The 20,422-nt window shown below is 67.3% G+C and overlaps 2 protein-coding genes across 5 annotated transcripts; one reads left to right on the top strand and one right to left on the bottom strand.

Moving 5' to 3' along the window:
- Positions 1–2,219: 2,219 nt before the first annotated feature.
- Positions 2,220–6,231, top strand: DDIT3 (DNA damage inducible transcript 3). The gene is made up of 4 exons (XM_044994994.1): positions 2,220–2,340; positions 4,864–4,911; positions 5,338–5,492; positions 5,570–6,231. The coding sequence occupies exons 3-4, from the start codon at positions 5,364–5,366 to the stop codon at positions 6,011–6,013; spliced, it is 573 nt and encodes a 190-aa protein (XP_044850929.1). The 5' UTR covers positions 2,220–2,340; positions 4,864–4,911; positions 5,338–5,363; the 3' UTR covers positions 6,014–6,231.
- A 154-nt stretch (positions 6,232–6,385) lies between these two features.
- On the bottom strand, positions 6,386–20,386 carry MARS1 (methionyl-tRNA synthetase 1). Of its 4 annotated transcripts, none has more exons than XM_044994982.1 (22): positions 20,203–20,386; positions 17,576–17,666; positions 16,535–16,613; positions 16,306–16,440; positions 15,829–15,904; positions 15,544–15,716; positions 14,826–14,938; positions 13,883–13,999; positions 13,242–13,445; positions 12,693–12,894; positions 12,359–12,433; positions 12,063–12,233; positions 11,674–11,769; positions 10,547–10,664; positions 9,277–9,490; positions 9,009–9,140; positions 8,423–8,527; positions 7,858–8,041; positions 7,674–7,745; positions 7,375–7,401; positions 6,980–7,096; positions 6,386–6,809 (listed from the first exon to the last, which is right to left on the bottom strand). In XM_044994982.1, the coding sequence occupies exons 1-22, from the start codon at positions 20,258–20,260 to the stop codon at positions 6,657–6,659; spliced, it is 2,712 nt and encodes a 903-aa protein (XP_044850917.1). In that variant the 5' UTR covers positions 20,261–20,386; the 3' UTR covers positions 6,386–6,656. The 4 variants fall into 4 exon arrangements, with proteins under 4 accessions (XP_044850917.1, XP_044850915.1, XP_044850914.1 ...); XM_044994980.1 differs by lacking the exon at positions 20,203–20,386 and adding an exon at positions 19,575–20,054 and having other exon boundaries at positions 13,242–13,450; positions 13,888–13,999; XM_044994979.1 differs by lacking the exon at positions 20,203–20,386 and adding an exon at positions 19,575–20,045.
- Between the last annotated feature and the right edge of the window lie 36 nt (positions 20,387–20,422).

Raw genomic sequence — 20,422 nt, 5'->3', positions numbered from 1 at the left:
GGGGCAGCCCTGGGGATTCCGTTCCCAGCATGCCCCGCGCCCCAGGGCGGAGGGGTTGCTATCCCGGCATGCACCGGGCTCCGGGGAAAACCCGGGGTGGGCTCCTCGGGCCGGGTCCCCCCGCCGTTCCGAGTCCCCGGGAGGGGATCGGGGGGGGGCACCGCTGGGGCAGCCCCCAGACACTGGGGTGGGGAGCTGGGGGGGTAGCGCTGGGGCAGCCCCCAGACACTGGGGTGGGGAGCTGGGGGGCACCGCTGGGGCAGCCCCCAGACACTGGGGTGGGGAGCTGGGGGGGCACCGCTGGGGCAGCCCCCAGACACTGGGGTGGGGAGCTGGGGGGCACCGCTGGGGCAGCCCCCAGACACTGGGGTGGGGAGCTGGGGGGCAGCGCTGGGGCAGCCCCCAGACACTGGGGTGGGGAGCCCAGGGGGGCAGCGCTGGGGCAGCCCCCAGACACTGGGGTGGGGAGCCCGGGGGGGCAGCGCTGGGGCAGCCCCCAGACACTGGGGTGGGGAGCTGGGGGGGCACCGCTGGGGCAGCCCCCAGACACTGGGGTGGGGAGCTGGGGGGGCAGCACTGGGGCAGCCCCCTCCCCAGCTGGCAGGGGCACCATTGGGGCTCTGCAAGCCATGGCACCTGGGGAAGGGCCCAGGGGGCACCTGGCACACTGGGGTTGGGTTTGTTGGGGTGGGGGGGACAGACCCTCCGAGCTGTAACTCACGGGGGTTCAGGGGGGACTTCCTCCGTGGGCAGTTCCTGGGGTGGCAGGGTGGGCCCTGGCCTGGCCATTGGTGTAACAGGTGGGCCAGGGCCACCTGCCCGGTGCTGCCCCGCAGCAGGGTGGCTGCCGAGCCAAGCGCTGGGACTGGTGACTCTGGGGAGCTGTCCCAGCGCTGCCCCCCACCCCCCATGTCTGGGGGGCCGAGGGAACGTGGGAGCCCAGCAGCTCCACCTCCCTGGTATTCAACTGTCCAAGGTCTGACCCCGTCCCACCAACCTCCTGCCCCCAGTGCTGGGATGCAGGCGGGGGGAGAGGTGCTGGGGCACAGTGGGGTGCTCCCCTTGGAGGGAGCTGAGCCCCACGGTTATGGAAGCGAAGGGTGAAGCCGCTAAAGACCCCAGAGACAAGGCATGCACCCCCATGGCCCTCAGTCCTTTGGGGTTCATGTGGAACCTCTCCTTCCTGGGGGGGGGGGTTGGGGGCTCAGCCCTCCTAGCTCCCCTGGGACGTGCTCAGACTGCCCCCAGCACCTCCCCCCAGGGCTCCCCTGGTGTTGGGGGTCCCTGACATTGGCCGGGGAGGTCTTTGACCCCCTCCCTGGGATGTTCCTGCTGGAGTCCTTGCCCCAGGGCTCCCTTGAGGTCCCACAGATCTGGGGACCCTTTCCCTGGGGGCCTCTGGCCTGGAGGATCCTTGTCTGCCCCTCCTCAGGGGCTACAGGCCTTTGTCTTGGGGGATCTTTGGCGTGGGGGGGAGCCTCAGTGGGGCTCTCTGGCCGGCAGGGAGGCCCTGGAAAGGGAGTGTTGTCCCAGGGGCGTCCCTGGGAGGTTGTTTTGGGGGGGGGGGCTGGGCCCGGGAGGGGGGACATGGCCCCAGGGGGGTCCCTGGTCTGGGGGAGCTGGCCAGGGGGGCTGCCGGGGGGTTACCCTAGGGGGTCTCTGGATGGGGGTTTGGCGGGGGCTGGCCCTGAGAGGGGGTGTTACCCTGGGGGGGTCCCTGGTCGGGGGGAGCTGGCCAGGGGGGCTGCCGGGGGGTTACCCTAGGGGGGTCCCTGGGATGGGGGGTTCTTGGGGGGCTGGGCCCGGGAGGGGGGACGTGGCCCCAGAGGGGTCCCTGGTCTGGGGGGCTGCCGGGGGGTTACCCTGGGGGTCCCTGGAGGGGGGCTGGGGGCGGGAGCTGGCCCTGCCTCCCCCCCTGGGTCTGGCCCTTTAAGGGGCTAGCGGGCGGGGCGTGACGTCACGCCGGCTCTCGGAGCGGCGCGCCGCGCGCCCGGGCCCCCGTTGCCAGACGTTGCATCACCCGCCGCGTGACTCACCCTTTAAGACTCGTGACCCAGCGGGAGCCACTTCCGGGTGCGACGCGGCGGGTGCTCGCGCTGTCACCGTCAGGGGGCGGGTCCCGCCAGGCCGATTGGCCGGCGGCGAAGGCTACGTCATCAAGGGGGCACCGCCAATTGGCCAGAGCTGGTGCAAGGGTTGCGTCATGCGGGCTTTTTAAAGGGCGCGCGGCGGCCGAGGCGGCGGTTCCAGACCGGCAGCAGCAGGGAGAAGATGCGGGCGAGGATGAGCCGGAAGCAGCGCGGGAGCCGGGGCCAGGGGGAGCAGGGGCCGCGCAGGAAGGTGCGGGGGGGGGGCGAGCCCCTGGGGCCTTATCACCAGCCCATTGGCCAGGCGCCGTGTGGGCAGGGCTAGAGTGGCAGCCCGGACTCCTGGGTTCTATGTGGGGGGGAGGGGCAGGGGGCCTAGGGGTTCTACATGTGGGGAGCCCGCACTCCTGGGTTCTATACGGGGGGGAGGGTGGCAGGGAGCCCGCACTCCTGGGTTCTATATGAGGGGAGCTGGGAGCCCAGACTCCTGGGTGGGGGGGCTGGGAGCCCGGACTCCTGGGTTCTATCCATCTCTGGGAGGGGAGTACCACCAGGGGACTAGGTGTCTGGGCTACTCGGGTTCTGTCCCAGTGAGGGGAGGGAGGAAACTGCCTGAGCCAGGACTCCTGGGTTCTATTCCTAGCTCTGACCTTGCATGAGCTCAGCCCTTCTCTGCCTGACCTCTGCAGTCAGTGTCCTTACCATGGTGCACCGGGGGGGGCAGGCCCCTGCCCCACGCCAGTTGAAATGCAGGGAGCGGGGTGGCTGCTGGCATCTGGGGAACTGATACAAGTTCCAGACTCCCGCTGTGAATTCCCTGTGACCCTGCCGTGGCACTTAGAGGCCAGGGTGGGGGGCACGTTAGACTTGGCTGGGATGAGCAGTGGGGCTGAGGGCTCGAGTGCTGGCCTGGGGAGCCCAGTCCCTCCTGCTCCAGGAGATCCTTGGCCGTTTGCAGCCCTGCAGGGTAACGGGTGCGAGGGGAACACAACTTCCTTCCCTAGTGCTACTGAGAGGCTAGGTGCTCCTGCCTGGACCACCCAGCCTCTGCTCCAATTCCTCTGGGACCTTGGTGGTGGCTCCATGCAGCCAGGCCCCAAGGTGGTTCTGGACCCCTTCCTCAGCCGCCTTCTTGCATCAGTTGCCCCAGAAGCGCAGCGCGGGATGGCTGACGAAAGCCCTTGGAGTGTCTCTGGGGGTTACCGGGGAAGCACTGCTCTGAAATGCTGCCTTAACTGGCCAGGGAACCCCCCCAGGGGCACTTGCCCCACAACAACTAAGAGGCTGAGATACCATGGGGGCGAGGGCAGTGTTAGAGGAGGCAGCTCCTCTCCCCAGGCTCCCAGACCAGCTCGGCCCGAGGCTGCAGAGCTTTGCTCTATCAGCAAGAGAACCCAGTTCCTCTTGGCTCTTGATCCCAGCTGCAAAGCCCAGGCTCAGGGTGGCTTTCAGCAGCACTGCCTCTGATGGCTGCACTTGGGAGGAGATCCTGGCTCTTTCCCCAGCAGCAGGGTGGAAGCAGCCGGCTGGGAGAGGGCCACAGTGAGGCACACGGGCAGCTTGGCTCATTGCTTGGAAGTTCCTGAACATCATAGGCTAAAAATAGCCAGTGGCTGGAGCAGGCAGCAGTTCCCGGCGGGGAGGGGTCCTGGGGTCACCCTGGGCTGGAGCAGGCAGCAGTTCCCGGCGGGGAGGGGTCCTGGGGTCACCCTGGGCTGGAGCAGCCAGCAGTTCCCGGCGGGGAGGGGTCCTGGGGGGTCACCCTGGGCTGGATCAGGCAGCGGGGAGGGGTCCTGGGGTCACCCTGGGCTGGAGCAGGCAGCAGTTCCCAGCGGGGAGGGGTCCTGGGGTCACCCTGGGCTGGAGCAGGCAGCAGTTCCCAGCGGGAGGGGTCCTGGGGTCACCCTGGGCTGGAGCAGGCAGCAGTTCCTGGCGGGGAGGGGTCCTGGGGGGTCACCCTGGGCTGGAGCAGGCAGCGGGGAGGGGTCCTGGGGTCACCCTGGGCTGGAGCAGGCAGCAGTTCCCAGCGGGGAGGGGTCCTGGGGTCACCCTGGGCTGGAGCAGGCAGCAGTTCCTGGCGGGGAGGGGTCCTGGGGGGTCACCCTGGGCTGGAGCAGGCAGCAGTTCCCGGCGGGGAGGGGTCCTGGGGTCACCCTGGGCTGGAGCAGGCAGCAGTTCCCAGCGAGGAGGGGTCCTGGGGTCACCCTGGGCTGGAGCAGGCAGCAGTTCCCGGTGGGGAGGGGTCCTGGGGTCACCCTGGGCTGGAGCAGGCAGCAGTTCCCAGCGAGGAGGGGTCCTGGGGTCACCCTAGGCTGGAGCAGGCAGCAGTTCCCAGCGGGGAGGGGTCCTGGGGGGTCACCCTGGGCTGGAGCAGGCAGCAGTTCCCAGCGGGGAGGGGTCCTGGGGTCACCCTAGGCTGGAGCAGGCAGCAGTTCCCAGCGGGGAGGGGTCCTGGGGTCACCCTGGGCTGGAGCAGGCAGCAGTTCCCAGCGGGGAGGGGTCCTGGGGTCACCCTAGGCTGGAGCAGGCAGCAGTTCCCGGCGGGGAGGGGTCCTGGGGTCACCCTAGGCTGGAGCAGGCAGCAGTTCCCAGCGGGGAGGGGTCCTGGGGGTCACACCAGGCTGGAGGGAAGGACAAGCAGCAGTTCCCTGTAGATTTTTGGCTCGCACCTTCCTTTCCATCCCTGCTAGTGCTGCCTGGTTCTGGCCTCATGGGGCCCAGGGGGGGATTTGCCAAACTGCTGCCTTGTCTGATTCCATCTTTGCTTTTCCCCCAGTCTTCTAGACGAAAGTGCATCTTCATACATCACCACACGTGAGAGCAGGTGAGGCCTGGGGCTGGTCGGTACGTGTTAGGGTGGGATGCAGCTGAGATGGGGGTCCCATGGGGCCAGGTCCCGGCCCCCGAGTTCCCTCTGCAGCGGTGAAAGGCAGCTTTCCTGCTCGCTGTGCTGGAGAGAGCCGGCCTGCCCCACTCGGCCAGGCTGTGGACACGCCCCGGGGGGGCAGCGCTGCTCCAGCCAGGGCATCAGGCTGAGACATGCTGCTCTCTCCCCTGGGCTGAAGCCGCTGGCCCCCCAGCATGACTGCGGGACGTGGTGTTGTCCTTAGAGCCTCTCCCGGGGCCCCTTTCGGCTCTTCCCGCAGCTGCTGCTTTGTTTTATTGTAGGGTTGCCGAGGGGAGCTTTGGATGGTGCCCCCTGGGCCCGGTTTTGGGCCTGCTGCTAACGGTTTTCTCCCTCTTTCGCCAGGGAGACTGCCTGGCCCAGACCTGACGATGGCAGCCGAGCCGGTGCCCACCTCCCTGCCCAGCTGGGAGCTGGAGGCCTGGTACGAGGACCTGCAGGAGGTGCTGTCCTCAGATGAGAATGGGGGGACATCCCTGCCCCCCGGGGGAGCGGAACAGGTGAGTAAGGGGCAGGCAGGGGGGCCCACTAGCCTGGCTTGCCCCTTGGCCCCACTGACTCTCTCTCTCTTCTCCAGAAGGACCTTGTCACACTTGATGCCACGGCGCTGCTATGGGGCTTGGACTGCCCAGCCCCCTTGGCGGAGCCGACAGGCGATGCCCCCGAGAGCTGCGAGCTGGATGCCAGCTTGACGGCCGAGCTGCTGGAGCTGCTGAGCGGAACGGCCGAGGAGCTGCCGGGGCTCCCTGAATCCGACTCCAGCCAGAGCTCCCCGGCTCAGACCTGCACGGAGGACGAGGAGGGGGCCGGCCCGGCCCGCGGCGTGAAGAGGAAGAGAAGCAGCCAGCCCCAGGGGCAGGGCAAGAAGCGGAGCGGGGAGAAGGAGCAGAACGAGAGGAGGGTGACAGAGCTGGCGGCCGAGAACGAGCGGCTCAAGCAGGAGATTGAGCGGCTGAGCGCGGAGGTGGAGGCCACCAGGGCGGCGCTGATCGAACGCATGGTGAACCTGCAGAAGGTGTAGGGCTGAACTGAGCCCAAGGGGCTGCAGTGTCCTGTGCCTGCTGGACTCACGGGGGGCAGCTGGGCCCCGGTGGGGTGTGGCCCACTTGCCACAAGACACCTGTGCAGAGCCGGGGCTGGACCTGAGGCTGAACGGACCAGTGGCTGCCCTGGGCAGACTGACTCAGAGCACAGCCCCGGGGGGCCCTACGGGTGCTGCGGGCGGGAGCTCCCACTCCTGGTTGTGCCAGCGGGGTGCTTGGGGCTCACGGGCACTCGGCCACGTTCTCGCTGGCCAGCTGGCACAACCCTGCCCCTGACGAACTGCTATTTAACGAGGGCCGGTGAGTCCTGCAGCTGCGGCAGGGGCTGTTGTAACAAGCATCACAGCATGTCTAGCAAACCCTTTATTGTACGGCCCCGCACGGTCCCCCATTACAGCCCGTCTGCCCGAGCGGCTCTGCGGGTCCTTGTGTGGGCTGGGAACGGCGGGAGGCGGGGCGGGGGCCCCTTGCACTCGGCGCAGTTGCTGCAGGAGGGGCCCAAAGGGGAGGCAGGGCCAGGCCCCACAGCCTGGGCTGCTCACAGGTATTTCTTCTGGGGCTGGAGGGGGCAGGTGCAGCTCTCCCAGCAGGGGGAGAACCAGGGGGGCTGCCACTCGGGAGCTATTTCCTCTTCTTCCCCTTGGGAGCCGGCGGCTCGGGGGTCTTCCCCTCGGCCAGCGCCAGCTGCTTCTTCAGCTCCAGCAGCTTGGCAACCTCGCTGTCAATCTGCCCCTTCTCTGCCTTGCTGGCCTTCAGCTGGCGCACGTGGTCGGCCTGGGCACAGAGGGCAGCTGTTAGCTCAGTGCTCGGGCTCCCTCCCTGCCCCGTGCAGAGCCGGAGCGGCTCTGGCCCCAGGCGGGGGAGAAGCTGAACCGCAGGGCCTGGGGGGCTTCGCCCTGCCAGGAATGCAGCCTGCCCTGAGCACAAGCAGAGGTGCCACTCACCTGTTTGGCCACCTCCTCAGCCAGCTCCTTGACCTTCTGGGGGTCCCCTGCCAGCACAGCGCCTCCCCCAGGCCCAGGGGGTGTCACGTCGGCCGAGGCCATGCGGGCAGCCTGTGCCTGCGGAGGGGAAGGGACGTCAGGGAGTCCCAACACAGCAGGCTCTGCCGGCCTTCGCCAGGCCTAGCCGAGCTCCCTCCCCGGAGTTCCCCCTGGTGGAGCCAGGCAGGGGGTAGGGGCAGTGCCCCCAGGGCATCGGCGAGGGCACCATGCATGCGTAACTCCCGCAGGGCTGGGCCACACGGCACTGGGGGGAAAGGCAGGGACAGGTCACTCATGGCCCCCCCCGGTCCCCCGCCAAGCCCCAGGCGTACCCCAGAGAGTGGGGCCAGCGTTACCTGCAGCTCCAAGGTGGAGTCTTCAGGCTGGGAAAGGAGAGAGGAGACAGCAGGTGAGGACAGGTAGCAAGAGCACAAAGCATGCGGCTGGGCAAGGCAAGCGAGGGCTTCCCGCCCTCCCCCGGGGACAGAGATTCACCCGCTCCCTGCCAGCTCCTGCACAGCAGGGCTCCTTCCAGCAGTGGGTCACACAGGAGCAGGGGGGCCTGCCCCAGCCCCCAGGAAATGGCTGTCTGTACGAGCACGCCCAGGGTGCCAGATTCCACAGGCAGGGGACGGGGGTCAGGATTGGGGCTCACCTGCCCTCCTCCAAACCGCTTCCGCAGGGCTTCAATCTGCTCGTTCTCCAGCTTCTGGAACAGGGGGTTCACCTGGCAGGGGAGGGGGAGACGTTAACATCCGGCCTGCCCGCCGCCTTCCCTCCGCCCCCCTCGCCTGCAGACTCCGCCAACCCCCCACGCCAGGCCCAGGCTGTGCACCTACCGTGCCGATCTGGTGCCCGGGCGGCAGGAGGCAGAGGAAGGTGTCCGTCAGCACGTTGCAGGCCTGCGGCACACAGAGCTGGCGCTGGATGGTGGCGCTGATGCAGGGCATGTAGGGCTGCAGCATGACTGAGATCAGGGCAGCGATATTGACGGCCACGCCCGTCACCGTGCCCGCCCGAGTCCTGGAAAACGGGACCACCCCATCAGAGCGGGGCGACGACTCCAGCAATCTCAGTGTTTGGGGGCATCGACCCGGCTCCCAGCCACAAAACTGAAGGCCAGAATCAGCACCATGGGCAGGCTGGGCTGGCAGGGGCTGTGGGTCAGGATTGAGGGGCAGAGCTGTGGGGGGAGCCCAGGGTTGGGGTAGTGGGGGGGGGGGGATCCCATATCAAGTGGGGGGAGGCAAGTTTGACCCATTAACCTGGTCACTAGGACTTGGCTAAGCCAGTGGAACAGCTCCCCCACCTCGCTGAGCCAGGCAGCCCCAATCCTTCCCCCCCCCCGGGGTTCCTCTGCTCCCCAGGGGCGAGCTGGTAGGTGGGTCTGGCCCTGCCCCCTACCTGTCAGCGTCGTGACCCTTGATCCGTTTCCAGGGCTCGTTCACCTGGATGTACTGGTTGCCATAGCGAGAAATGCTCAGGATGCAGCGCAGGGCGTCCCGGATCCTGGGGGGGGGGACACGGACTCAGACTCTGCAGCCAGCATGGAGCAGGGTGATCCCCTAGTCTGCCCTGCACCTCGCAGGCCCCCGACCTCCAATCCTGGGTTCCAGAGCCCACGGTCCAGAGAAGGCACCACTGATGCCAGTTCACATCTGCCCGGGCCCCTTGCTGCAGGGGGAGGCGAAAATCTCGGCCAATATGACCGGGGGGGGGGGGGGGGGATTCCACCCCGACCCCACTTACGGTGACCAGCTGGACCCTGAGCATGCGGGCGAGACCCGCCGGGGGGAAGGAATCTCACCAGCTCGCTGTCCCTGGCTGAGTGGGGCACGGACTGCCCCATGTACCCCCCTGGAGCAAACCAGCACAGGGCAGCGGGGCCTCTGGGGCCTGGCCACTCTGTGCCCCCTCCCCCCGCTGACCACAGCTGGGCAGGGCGCGGCCAGAGCCAGCCCCCCGGTGCCCCTCAGCCCCCGGGACGCACCGGACCTTCTCCAGCAGCTGGTTGTACTGGCGCAGCTCCAGGGTGACATGAGCCAGCAGCCGCCTGTCGTCCGCGCCCAGCTCCATGGGGGGGACGCGCCCACCGAAGAACTTACAGACGAACATCCCGGCCCTGAGGGGGGAGAGAGCGTGAGCCAAGTCCCACCCACGCCAAGCCTGGCCCATCTCCTCCCACCAGAGCCCCCCACATCCACAGCCTGCCCCAGCTCCCAGCCCCCGCAGCCCGGCGCCCCCCGCCCACCCGGTACCTGTTGACGAAGTTGCCCAGGTTGTTGAGCAGCTCGGAGTTGTTCTTCAGCAGGAGGTCGGTCCAGGAGAAGGCGCTGTCCTGCCCCTCGGGCCGCAGGAAGAGCAGGTAGAAGCGCCAGATGTCGGCGGGGATCCCCGTGTCCTGGGCCATGTCCCCAAACACCCCCACGCCGCGGCTCTTGGAGAACTTCCCGTCCTCGTAGTTCAGGTACTCTGGGGAGGGCGCGAGAGACTGGAGTCTGCACGTCATCCCCCCGAGCCTGCCCCATAGCCTGCGGCCCCCGTGACCTAACTCCTCCCTGGCCCACCCCGCGCTGCCCCCTAGCAACCAACCCCGCACTGCCCCCTAGCAACCAACCCCACCCTGGCACACCCCGCGCTGCCCCCTAGCAACCAACCCCGCCCTGGCGCACCCCGCACTGCCCCCTAGCAACCAACCCGCCCTGGCACACCCAGCACTGCCCCCTAGCAACCAACCCTGTTCTGCCCCTAGCAACCAATCCCACCCTGGCCACCCAGCACTGCCCCGTAGCAACCAACCCCGCGCTGCCCCCTAGCAACCAACCCCGCGCTGCCCCCTAGCAACCAACCCCGCCCTGGCCACCCAGCACTGCCCCGTAGCAACCAACCCCGCTCTGCCCCCTAGCAACCAACCCCGCGCTGCCCCCTAGCAACCAACCCCGCACTGCCCCCTAGCAACCAACCCGCCCTGGCACACCCAGCACTGCCCCCTAGCAACCAACCCTGTTCTGCCGCTAGCAACCAATCCCACTCTGGCCACCCAGCACTGCCCCGTAGCAACCAACCCCGCACTGCCCCCTAGCAACCAACCCCGCGCTGCCCCCTAGCAACCAACCCCGCCCTGGCCACCCAGCACTGCCCCGTAGCAACCAACCCCGCTCTGCCCCCTAGCAACCAACCCGCGCTGCCCCCTAGCAACCAACCCCGCGCTGCCCCCTAGCAACCAACCCCGCGCTGCCCCCTAGCAACCAACCCCGCGCTGCCCCCTAGCAACCAACCCTGCCCTGGCACACCCAGCACTGCCCCCTAGCAACCAACCCTGCTCTGCCCCTAGCAACCAATCCCGCCCTGGCCACCCAGCACTGCCCCGTAGCAACCAACCCTGCTCTGCCCCCTAGCAACCAACCCTGCTCTGCCCCTCCGCACTGCCCCCTAGCAACCAACCCCGCCCGGCCCCCCCCCCCCCCGCACTGTCCCCAGTCCCTCCCTGGCCTGCCCCCGAGCAGCCAGGCCCCCCCCCCACGGTACCCGTGGCGACGAGGTGGTTGACCAGCGTGTAGTTGTCCTCGGCACCGAGCAGCGAGCAGGGGAAGATGACGCTGTGGAAGGGGACGTTGTCCTTGGCCATGAAGTTGTAGAGCTGGACCTGAAGATGTGTGTGGGGGTGGTGGTGTCAGTCCTGGCTGTGCTGAGCCCAGTGGCACGGCTGGGGGGGGAGGGGTCACTCCTGGCTGTGCTGAGCCCAGTGGCACGGCTGGGGGGGGGGGCTCAGTCCCATCCTCAGAGCCAGCCTGGCCCCCGGCCCCCAGGCCCCCTGGAGCTGGGTGGCACCGTGGGCGCTGCCCCTCCCTTGCCCCGTCTCATCTCACTGGCAAGTTCTGCCCATTCCAGACTCCTAGTGAGTCCCGGCTGGGCTCCCACCCGCCTCCTAGAGCAGGGGTGGGCAAACTATGGCCTGGCCGGCCCTCCAGCTGTTCTCATCTGGCCTCGAGCTCCCGCCAGGGAGTGGGGTCCGGGGCTTCCCGCTCCGTGCGGCTCCCAGAAGCAGTGGCATGTCCCCCCCTCCGGCTCCTACGCATATGGGCACCCAAGGGGCTCCACTCTGCACGCTGCCCACGCAGCTCCCATTGGCTGGGAACCACAGCCAATGGGAGATGGAGGGTGGTGCCTGCAGACAGGGCAGCGCACAGCCGCCTGGCAGCGCCTCTGCGTAGGAGCCGGAGAGGGGACATGCCACTGCTTCTGGGAGCTGCTTGAGATAAGTGCCACCCGGAGCCTGCACCCCATAGCCTCTCCCCACACCCCAACTCCCTTCCCCAGCCCTGATCCCCCTCCCACCCTCGGTCCCAGCCCAGAGCCCCCTCCTGCACCCTGAACTCATTTCTGACCCCACCCCAGAGCCCGTCACCCCCTCCCACACCCCAACCCCAATTTCGTGAGCATTCATGGCCCCCCCATACGATTTCCCTACCCAGATGTGGCCCTTGGGCAAAAACACGCCCACGCCCTAGAGCATTTTCCAGCCATGGCACCACGAGGGGGGGAGGGGACAGGCTGCAGATCCGGAGCAGAACCCAAGAGTCCCGACTCCCCCCCGCCCCAAGCTGGGGCCAGATCCCAACCCTCCAAGGGGCCCGGGCTCGACGGCGCCTCACCTGCTGCGGGTTCTTCCACCATCTCTCCCACTGGTCTGTGTAGTTGGCCGTGATGGACAGGTAGCCGATCGGGGCATCGAACCAGACGTAGAACACCTGGGGGGACAGGGACGGAGCGGCACATGGGCACAGGGGCTCGCTCGCCTTTGGCCAGGTCAGTCTCTGAGGCGGAGCTCGCTGCCCTCACCCAGGGCACATACATGGGACGAAGCAGGGCAGTACCTCAGGGGCAGCACGTCCCAGGCTGGCCCGCCCCAGAGCAGGCCCACGGCTGCAAGGCAGACGCCCCGCTCGAGCACCAGGGCAGAGGACGCTCCCGGTGACAGAGCGAGCAGCAGGGGGTCCCAGGCTGAGATGCTCCAGCCCCATCCGCCCGCAGCCCAGCTCACCTTGTCACGGAAGCCGTCCAGGGGGACGGGCGTCCCCCATTTCAGGTCGCGGGTGATGCAGCGGGGCTTGAGGCCGTCGCGGATCCAGGAGCGGGTGATGAAGCGGGAGTTGGCCGTCCAGTCGCCCGTGGCCCACGACTGCTCCAGCCACTTCTCCAGGCGCCCCTCCAGCTGCCGGGGGACGAGAAACAAGCCGGAGCTAGAACCCGCTGTCGCAGAATTTTTTTATTTTGGGGGGCAGGCGGGTTCCTCCACCCCCTGCTCCGGACTCCTTCCCCTCCCCTCCCAGCACTCACCTTGGGCAGGTCCAGGAAGAGATGCTGCGAGGACTTCACCACCGGGGAGTCTTTGCACACTTTGCACTGAGGTTTCTGGGGGGAGGAAGCACACGGCCTGTGAAGCACCTGGGGGGGGGGGGGGACGCAGAGACCGCAGCGCATGAGGCCGGGGTTCATGGGCCGATGGGCACAAGCAGAGAGCCGCCTTCCCAGGGTCCTTGGGGAGTGTCACGCCGGGGTGGGACAGACAGCGGCCAAGCGCTTACTGCCCTGCTCCTGCCATGCCCGACTCCCCCACGCCAGCCCTGCATGGCCCCGGGAGAGCGTCTCTGCCCCCCGCTGACCGCGGTACCTTGAGCTCCACCGCATTGATGAGCTTCCCGCACTTGTCGCACTGGTCGCCCCGGGCCTCCTCGTAGTTGCAGAAGGGGCAGGTGCCCTCCACGAAGCGGTCGGCCAAGAAGCGCTGGCAGCGCTCGCACCGCAGCTGGTCCACGGTGTCCGTCAGCAGCATGTCGCGCTCCAGCAGGCGCTGGAAGATGTCCTGGGCTATCCTGAGACATGCCACGGGATGATGGGAGAACAGCCCCCCTCCAGCAAGCGCTACGCATGGGGCCCCGCCGCCCGCCAGCCATCGCCCCCAGACCGTAACAGCTGCTCAAGGAACGCGGGGGGCAGCTCGTGCCTTGGTCTGGAGGGGGAACAGTGCCCAACGCGCTAGGCCCTGGAGACAACTGCGGTGTCCTGACGGAGCCATGGCAGCCCCACGGGGAGTGTCCCACGTTCCCCAGCTCTGCTTTCGCCTCCCTCCCCGGGTCTCGCTGCTCGCGCGCCCTCCCCAGTCCAGCCCCACTCTCCCGGGCCCCGCTCCAGTGACACCCCCGGCCGGCGCGACACCTACGTGGTCTGGTGGGCCGTGGTGGTCCGGCCAAAGTAGTCAAAGGAGATGTCGAACCAGCGGTAGATCTGGGCGTGGATGGCGTTGTACTTGTCGCAGATCTGCTGCGGTGTCAGCCCCTCCTCCAGGGCCTTGGTCTCTGTGGCTGTGCCGTACTCGTCCGTGCCGCACACGTACAGCGTGTTCCAGTTCCGCAGACGGCAGTACCTGGCCGAGGGGGGAGCCTTAGGAGACGGGATCCCCTGGAGGGGGCTTGAGCCCCGCTGCCCTTGGGGGCTGCAGAGGCCCATGGGGTTTGAGGGCTGCTGCGCTGGACCCCTGGGGCGGGGCAGGCTCTGGGAAGTGGCCTCTAAGCTCTGTGCTTGGGTACCCTTCTCCCTCACTGACCCAAGGGGACAGGTGGACCTACCGCCCCGGTACTCCAAGTGCCCACGGTACCCAGGGTCATGGGTGCCAGTCTTGCCTACACAGCAGCGTGGGCCCCCTCTGCCAGCCCAACCCTCGCCCTCCTCCAGGCTGGGACACGGCTGCTCCAGCTGGGAAGACCCTGCGTTCCCCTTCCTCTGGGAGCCCAGCAGGGCTGCGCTGGGGGCTGGCCGAGGCTCCCGGCCAAAGCCGCCGGGACCTGCCCCGGGCCGCCGTACCTGGCGAAGACGTCGGCGCTGAGGACGCAGCCGATGATGTTCCCCAGGTGGGGCACGTTGTTGACGTAGGGCAAGGCGCTGGTGATCAGGACGTTCCTTCTGCCCTCCACGGGCAGCCTGGGGAGAGAAGGGCCATGAGCCCCCCAGGGAGGGGGATCCTGGCCTGCAGGCTGGGGGCAGATGGCTGGGCCTTGCCCCCAAACCAGCAGGGGCTGGGTACGCTGCCCAGGGAGAGAACAGGATGAGGGGCCCCCTCCCATCGCTCCCCTAGCGATCATGGGCCAGCCAAAGGGCCTTTTGTGACAAAGTGGGAATGTTCTTAATGTTTTCTCTGAATGCTGTGTGGGTGCCTCAGTTTCCCCTATGCATTTCTCGAGTGTCATGGGGTGTGGGATTGTTGCAGAGCCCTAGGGGACCAGTGCGATGGGGTCTGCACAGAGAATGGCCGACACCCTGTCTCCTGGCAACTGATGGCCTCGGCCCCTCCTCTGCAAGGTGCCAACGGAAGGTGTTGGAGAACAAAGAGTTCAGGTGCCTCCTGGCCCAGGAAAGAGACACAAGCGAGAGGAGGGGCTGGAGAGTTTCAGTTTGGAGCTGGCTGGGGAAATGGAGGGGAGCCCAGATGGGGGGCCAGGGGAGGCCAGGAGGTCTAAGATGGACCCGACTGAGGGGGTCCTGTTGTCTGTACCTGCAAGGCCGGTCTTGAACTGTGTTCCTGTCGGCTAATAAACCTTCTGTGTTACTGGCTGGCTGAGAGCCACGGTGAATCGCAGGAAGCCGAGGGTGCAGGGCCTTCTCTCCCGCAAAGTCCATGACAACTTTCACGGGCGACAGAGCCGGCCCCTTACACAGCAGCGCCTCCCCCCACGGGTGAGCTCAGCAGCCAGTCCCGCGCCCTCCAGCCCCCCGCTCAGCTCCCTTCTCCCCGCCCCACGGCACTCACACAGGGCTCGGCGGCTGCCAGCGTTCGGGCAGGGCTGCCGGGCCTCTGGCCCAGGCTTCCGCAGCGGCTGCGATTTCTTCCTCCGACAACGAGCGCTCGGCCAATTCCTCTTCCTAGCGGGAGGGAGGGACGCCGGGTGAGCGGGGCGGGGCAGCAGCTGGGCTTGGCACTCGGGCCGCAGACGCTCAAGGCAACGCCACTGGCGGAGAAAGCTGCCAGCTGGAGCCCTGCATCCCAGTGTGGGGCTGGAGAGCGTCCCCACACCCAGGGGAAGGACGGGCACTGCTCCAGGCAGGGGGCTTGGAGCTTCTCCTCCCGCGAAGCAGGCGCCCGCACACCCACCGTAAGCCTCGCTGGTCCCAGTCGTCTTTCAGTTCAGTGGTCCCCGGGGGGTGGCTTTATGACACACACTTGGGTTCGGGGCCCAGAGCTCAGAACAGCCGCTGTTTAAAGGCCTGTGGGTTTCTCTGACCAGCAGGGATACCCCCCACCCTACCCGCTCCCAGGTCGGGCTGCAGCCTGATCCCCATGGGCCAAACACAGAACGGCAGCAGCAGCATGGGTCCATGGCTGAGCGGACAGGGCCAGAGAGGCTCCGTACAGCACTTCTCTCTCTCGAGAGGGTTTCCATGCTCTGAAGAACTGTGGGAATCCCCAGCCTGGCTCAGTCCCCAGGTCCACCGAGCGCAGCCGTGCCGGAGCGAAGGGGGGACAGTACCTCTGGCTCGTTAGCTGCTGGCTTCTCCCAGTGCAGGCTGGGCCCTAGCTGTTTCTGCAGATAAACCTTGAACGCCTGGGCTCCCTTGGGCGTCAGCACGGACACCGCGGCGCTTCTGCAGGGCTCCGAGAGGTTCATGGTCTGGAACCAGCTCCTCAGAGCCTGCAGCTCGTCTTCGAAAGAGGAGAAGGGCGTCAGCGCCAAGAGGCCAAGAAAAGCATCACCCCGGGTGGGCGCAGGCGCCCGGTCCTGAGCAGACCCTCGGCCCCCGGCGGCAGCTCTTACCTGGCAGGCAGGATTCATCCCGCAGCACAGGGAACAGGGTGGCCCACAGGACAATGTCGGCTACCGATTCTGCCTCCTAGAGGGAAGCAGAGCGCGTGAGGGCGAGAGCAGCGGGGCGCCGGACGCCGAGGGTCTTTGTGCAGCCATGTGTGTTGCAGGAGAGCGGTACGTCCCTGCAGCGCCGAGCCAGACGCTAGCATTGCATGCTGGGACTCGTCCTCCGCGGGCAGAGCTCACCACATCAGAGACAGAAGCTACAAGCTGCTTCCTTCACGTGACTTTGAGCACCTGGCCAGCTGCCCTTTGGGGGGTGAAGTTGGGGCTCCCCGGGCTAACGATTTAAGCGCTTCCAAAGATCAGGGGACCAAAAGCCAGGACTCCTGGGTTCTATTCCCAACCCGGCCATGCCCTTGCTGTGGGACAGACAAGGCACTTCAGCTCAGCGGGTCTCGGTTCCCCAGGCCATACATTACTCACCCCGGCGAGGTAAGGAGTGGCTTTGCTGGTCAAGCTTTGATCAATGTAGGTTAACGTTTTCCTGATGGCCCCCAGAACCTCTCCTCCTTTCTTTCCTTGCACCAGGTGGCAATACAGGGCTGTGGACACGGCCGGCTAAGGACAGAGACAAAGGTTTAGCAGCGTCGGGGACAGCCCGTGCGTCAGACACGCGTGTTGCTGCCAAGTTGCGCTTCTCCGGGTGACCCACCTGCAGCTCCGTTGCTTCCCATTCAAGCCACTGATTGGTGAGATCGTTGGGCTCCTTTCCAGCTAAGAGGAAGAAGTACCTGCAGGACAGGAAGGAGGGGGAGGGCTGAACGCATGTGGCAGATCCAGCCCAAGGGATTTGGCAGCCCAGGTAACTCCACTCAGCGCCCGTCACCGGAGCGTTGACTTCCCCACACTCACACAGCACGTCACTGGCACAGACCCAGGAGTCCCAACGTCCCCTTCGCTCTAACCACTAGGCAGGGGACTTAGCATATTTTTTGGTGGCCTCCCACTCTCGCTGGCGGCCGCACTGACACGTTTCCCTAAAACACTTAATTAACATCAGGAGAAACAAATAAACTTGCACGTCCACCCCCCCAAATCCTGGTCTGCTGGAAAAGTGAGACTTGCCTGCTTAATATCCCTTTTCTCAGCAAGCCCCAGGACAGATTAAGCCCTGGAAGGGGGGGAAAGCGAGAGGGGGAGGTAGCGGGAGCCGGGGGTGGGGGGGATGCAAGGGGGGCCTGGGGTGGCAGCAGAAGCCCCGCCTGCCCCCCTCCTGCCCAAGGTGGGTCGAGAACTCACCTTGCTCCTGCAGTGTTGTGCCCCACCTGTCTCCAGGGGCACATCCCGGAGCAACAGGGAGGGAGGGGAAGAGGTTGATACTTTGCAAACCGCCTCCCCCCCCCCCCCCGCCCAAGCTCTTCAGGCCCCCTAGTGGCCAGACGCCGCATTTGAGAAACTCTGCACCAGAGCCCACTCCCCAGTTGCCACCAGGAAACCCTTCCCCTAAAGCTGCAGGAAACACTTCAGCAAAACCAGAGGATTGCTAGGCCCTGAACGCTGATTGCCCAAGAACCGGCCAGGACCCAAGAACAGCAAGATGCCAAGTTCCTCGTCCGACTGCAGCAGGCACCGGGGAGCCGCTGTCGGGGTCCGTTCCCAGCAGCGGGACAGCGTGTGCTCTGGGAGTGCTGGCACGACCTCGCCCCGGGGCCGGGGCGACCCGCCAGCCCAGAAACCAGCAGGGGACACTTACTGACAGATGGCATTTGGGGAGAAGAGGAATGTGCCGCTGTCCAGGTGCAGGGCTGGCACCCGCGGGTGGGTGAGGAAAGGGACCACGCGACCTGCCGAGGGAAAAGCATGTGGCATTAGGGCACTGGAGCCTGAGCCAAGGAGACCGGGGCCTAGGGAGAGGGGAGGATTGAGGGGCATGGGCCCTGGGGGAGCTAAGGCACAACCGGGAGGATTGGGGGGCCCTGAGGGAGGTGACCCCAGAGAAAAAGGGGCTAGGGCAGGGGTTCTCAGACTGGGGGTCGGGACCCCTCAGGGGGTCACGAGGTTATTACATGGGGGATCGCGAGCTGTCAGCCTCCACCCTAAACCCCGCTTTGCTTCCAGCATTTATAATGGTGTTAAATATACAAAAACGTCTTCTTAATTTATAAGGGGGGGGGTCGCACTCAGAGACTTGCTGTGTGAAAGGGGTCACCAGTGCAAAAGTTTGAGAGCCCCTGGGCTAGGGAAACAAGGGGCAGTAGAGACGGGTCCCTGAGAACGGCGAGAGGACACCGGGAAGGGGGTCACAGAAGATGGTCTGTGATGCAGGTGGGGGGGAGGTCACATCTGGCAAGGAGCTGTGGGGGCTCCAGGTGGGAGGGGAGCACTGTGAGGGAGCCATGGGCAGGTGGAGAGGTCTCCTGAGGGGACACGGGGGATGTGCCCTGGGCAGAAAGGGGGGATGACATGGGGAGGGGGGCACAGGGGCACGGCCAGGAGTAATCCTGGGGGAGGGGGAGGCAAAGTTCTCGGGGGGAACATGGGGAGGTTGGACAGGAGGGGTCCTGGGGGCCATGGGGAGAGGAGGAAGAAGCCCTGGGGAGCCCGGGCTGGAAGAGGGGGGTGTCCCGGGCTGGAAGAGGGGGGTGTCCCGGGGGGGAGGACCACCAGAGAAGTGGAGCACTAGAAGACTGGGGTTGGAGGGGAAGGGGAATTGGGAGGCAGGACACTAGGGCAGATAGGGGTTGGGGGGCACTGGGGGGTGGTGCTGAGCCAGGGGGGTCCCAGGCACAGGACAGCAGGTCAAGCATGTGGCGGTTCAGGGATCCGCCCAGGGGAGTCCGGGGGGCACCAAGGGGCGGGCAGGTGGGGTTGTGAGGGGGGCACTGGAGGTGTTGGGATGGGAGTGCGGGGGGGGGCCATGGGAGGAGGCAGGTGGGGCTTGGGAGGGGAGTGGGGGGGGGCAGGCAGAGGAGCCAGGGCGGGCAAGGGGCAGGAGGGGGGCAGGGGGGGCAAGGGACAGGAGGGGATTGGGGGGCCAAGGGGCAAGCAGGGGGGGCCAACGCACAGGGGTCGAGGGGCAGGATGGGGGGGGCCAGGGAGGAGGCAGGTGGGGTCCAAGGTGGGGGGCGCTGGGGGTAGGGAGGGGGGCGCTGGGGGGGGGTCGAGGGGCAGGAGGGGGTTCGGGGGCCAAGGGAGCGATCAGGGGGGCTGAGGGGCAAGGGGAGGTTGGGGGGCCGCGGGGGGGTGAGGAGCAGGAGGGGGTTGGGGGGGCCGGGAGGCAAGGGGGGGGCGAGGGACAGAAGGGAGTTGGGAGGGTGGCACGGGGGGGCCAGGGAGGAGGCTGGGGGGCCGGGGTGGGGGGCGCTGGGGGTCGGGAGGGGCAGGAGGAGGTTGGGGGGGCCGGGAGGCAAGGGGGAGCCGAGGGACAGAAGGGAGGTGGGAGGGTGGCACGGGGGGGCCAGGGAGGAGGCTGGGGGGCACGGTGGGAGCAGGAGGGAGTTGGGAGGGGGCGCTGGGGGGGCGAGGGGCGGGCACGGGGTTGGGAGAGGGTAGGGGGGGGCCGGGAACGAGGCCGGGGGGGTGCTGGGGGCGCTGGGCCGGGGCCGAGGAGCAGGAGGGAGTTGGGAGGGTGGCACGGGGGGGCCAGGGAGGAGGCAGAGGGGCCGGGGTGGGGGGCGAGGGAGGGGCAGGAGGAGGTTGGGGGGGCGAGCGCGGGGCGGGGCGGGGGCGGGGGCGGGCCCCACCCCACTCACCGTCCGGGGGGACCCGCTCCAGCCGCACGCGGGCCCCGCTGGCCCCGGCCGCCGCCAGCACCTTGAGGCCCTGGGCGCTGCCCTCGCTCAGGTAGAGCCGCATCCTCGCCCGGCCACACTCCCCGCCGCCCGCTGATGCAACCGGTCCGCCGGGCCGGGCCGGGGCGCCTGGGGCCTGTAGTCCCGCCGCCCTCGCTCCCCGGCGCCGCCCGCGCCCGCCGGCCGCGGCGGGACTACGAGCCCCACAATGCACCGCGGCGCAGCGCGGAAGTGTCGTGAAACGGCCGCTAGGCTGGTGGTTACCAAGGAGAGGGGTCCTGGCCAGGTTGCTATGGTCACCAGGAAACGGGGCTAGGATGGCCATGGTTACTAGGGTTACCATGGGAACGGGGCAGACCCCCCCCATTAATCTCATTTCACACACACACCTCATTACCTCATGCAAAATGGCAGTGGGAACGTCACAGCACCACGCTGTGACGTCACCAGCACACACCATGACATCATGGGAGCTTCATCACGGGGGGGCGGGGCAGCCCAACGGAAAGCCACGACGTCACCGTATTGCACCCCACATCACGCGTGACACACACACCATTTCTGACCTCGCACACGCCTTCGCCCTCACCTTCGGGTGCCGCCTCTGGTGATGTCATAGCACGTCTGACGTAGGAGAACGATGTCATGACGTCGAGACCTCACAGCGTTCCCAGGGACAATGGGCTGGATCGACCTGTCTAGGGTTTAACCCTTCTCTGGCCCCATTGTTGCACAGAAGGGAAACTGAGGCACAAAGACACGAAGTGACATGCCCATAGTCACCCAGTGAAGCTGCCAGAGCAGGGCCT

The sequence above is a fragment of the Mauremys mutica genome, chromosome 20 (assembly GCF_020497125.1).
Source record: "Mauremys mutica isolate MM-2020 ecotype Southern chromosome 20, ASM2049712v1, whole genome shotgun sequence".
Lineage (NCBI taxonomy): Eukaryota > Metazoa > Chordata > Testudines > Geoemydidae > Mauremys > Mauremys mutica.
The sequence above is the reverse complement of the archived record's forward strand: the minus strand, read 5'-3'. Positions and strand labels throughout refer to the sequence as shown.

Excerpts from the sequence above, each read along its gene's own strand:
- DDIT3 (XM_044994994.1), top strand. The coding sequence starts at position 5,364 with ATGGCAGCCGAGCCGGTGCCCACCTCCCTGCCCAGCTGGGAGCTGGAG. Across the intron at positions 5,493-5,569 it reads CCCCCGGGGGAGCGGAACAG|AAGGACCTTGTCACACTTGA; the intron begins GTGAGTAAGGGG and ends TCTCTTCTCCAG.
- MARS1 (XM_044994980.1), bottom strand. The coding sequence starts at position 20,007 with ATGAGGTGTGTGTGTGAAATGAGATTAATGGGGGGGGTCTGCCCCGTT. Across the intron at positions 17,667-19,574 it reads GGAGCGGGTCCCCCCGGACG|GTCGCGTGGTCCCTTTCCTC; the intron begins GTGAGTGGGGTG and ends TTCCCTCGGCAG. Across the intron at positions 13,451-13,887 it reads TCCTCAGCGCCGACGTCTTC|GCCAGGTACTGCCGTCTGCG; the intron begins GCCAGGTACGGC and ends GCTCCCCCCTCG.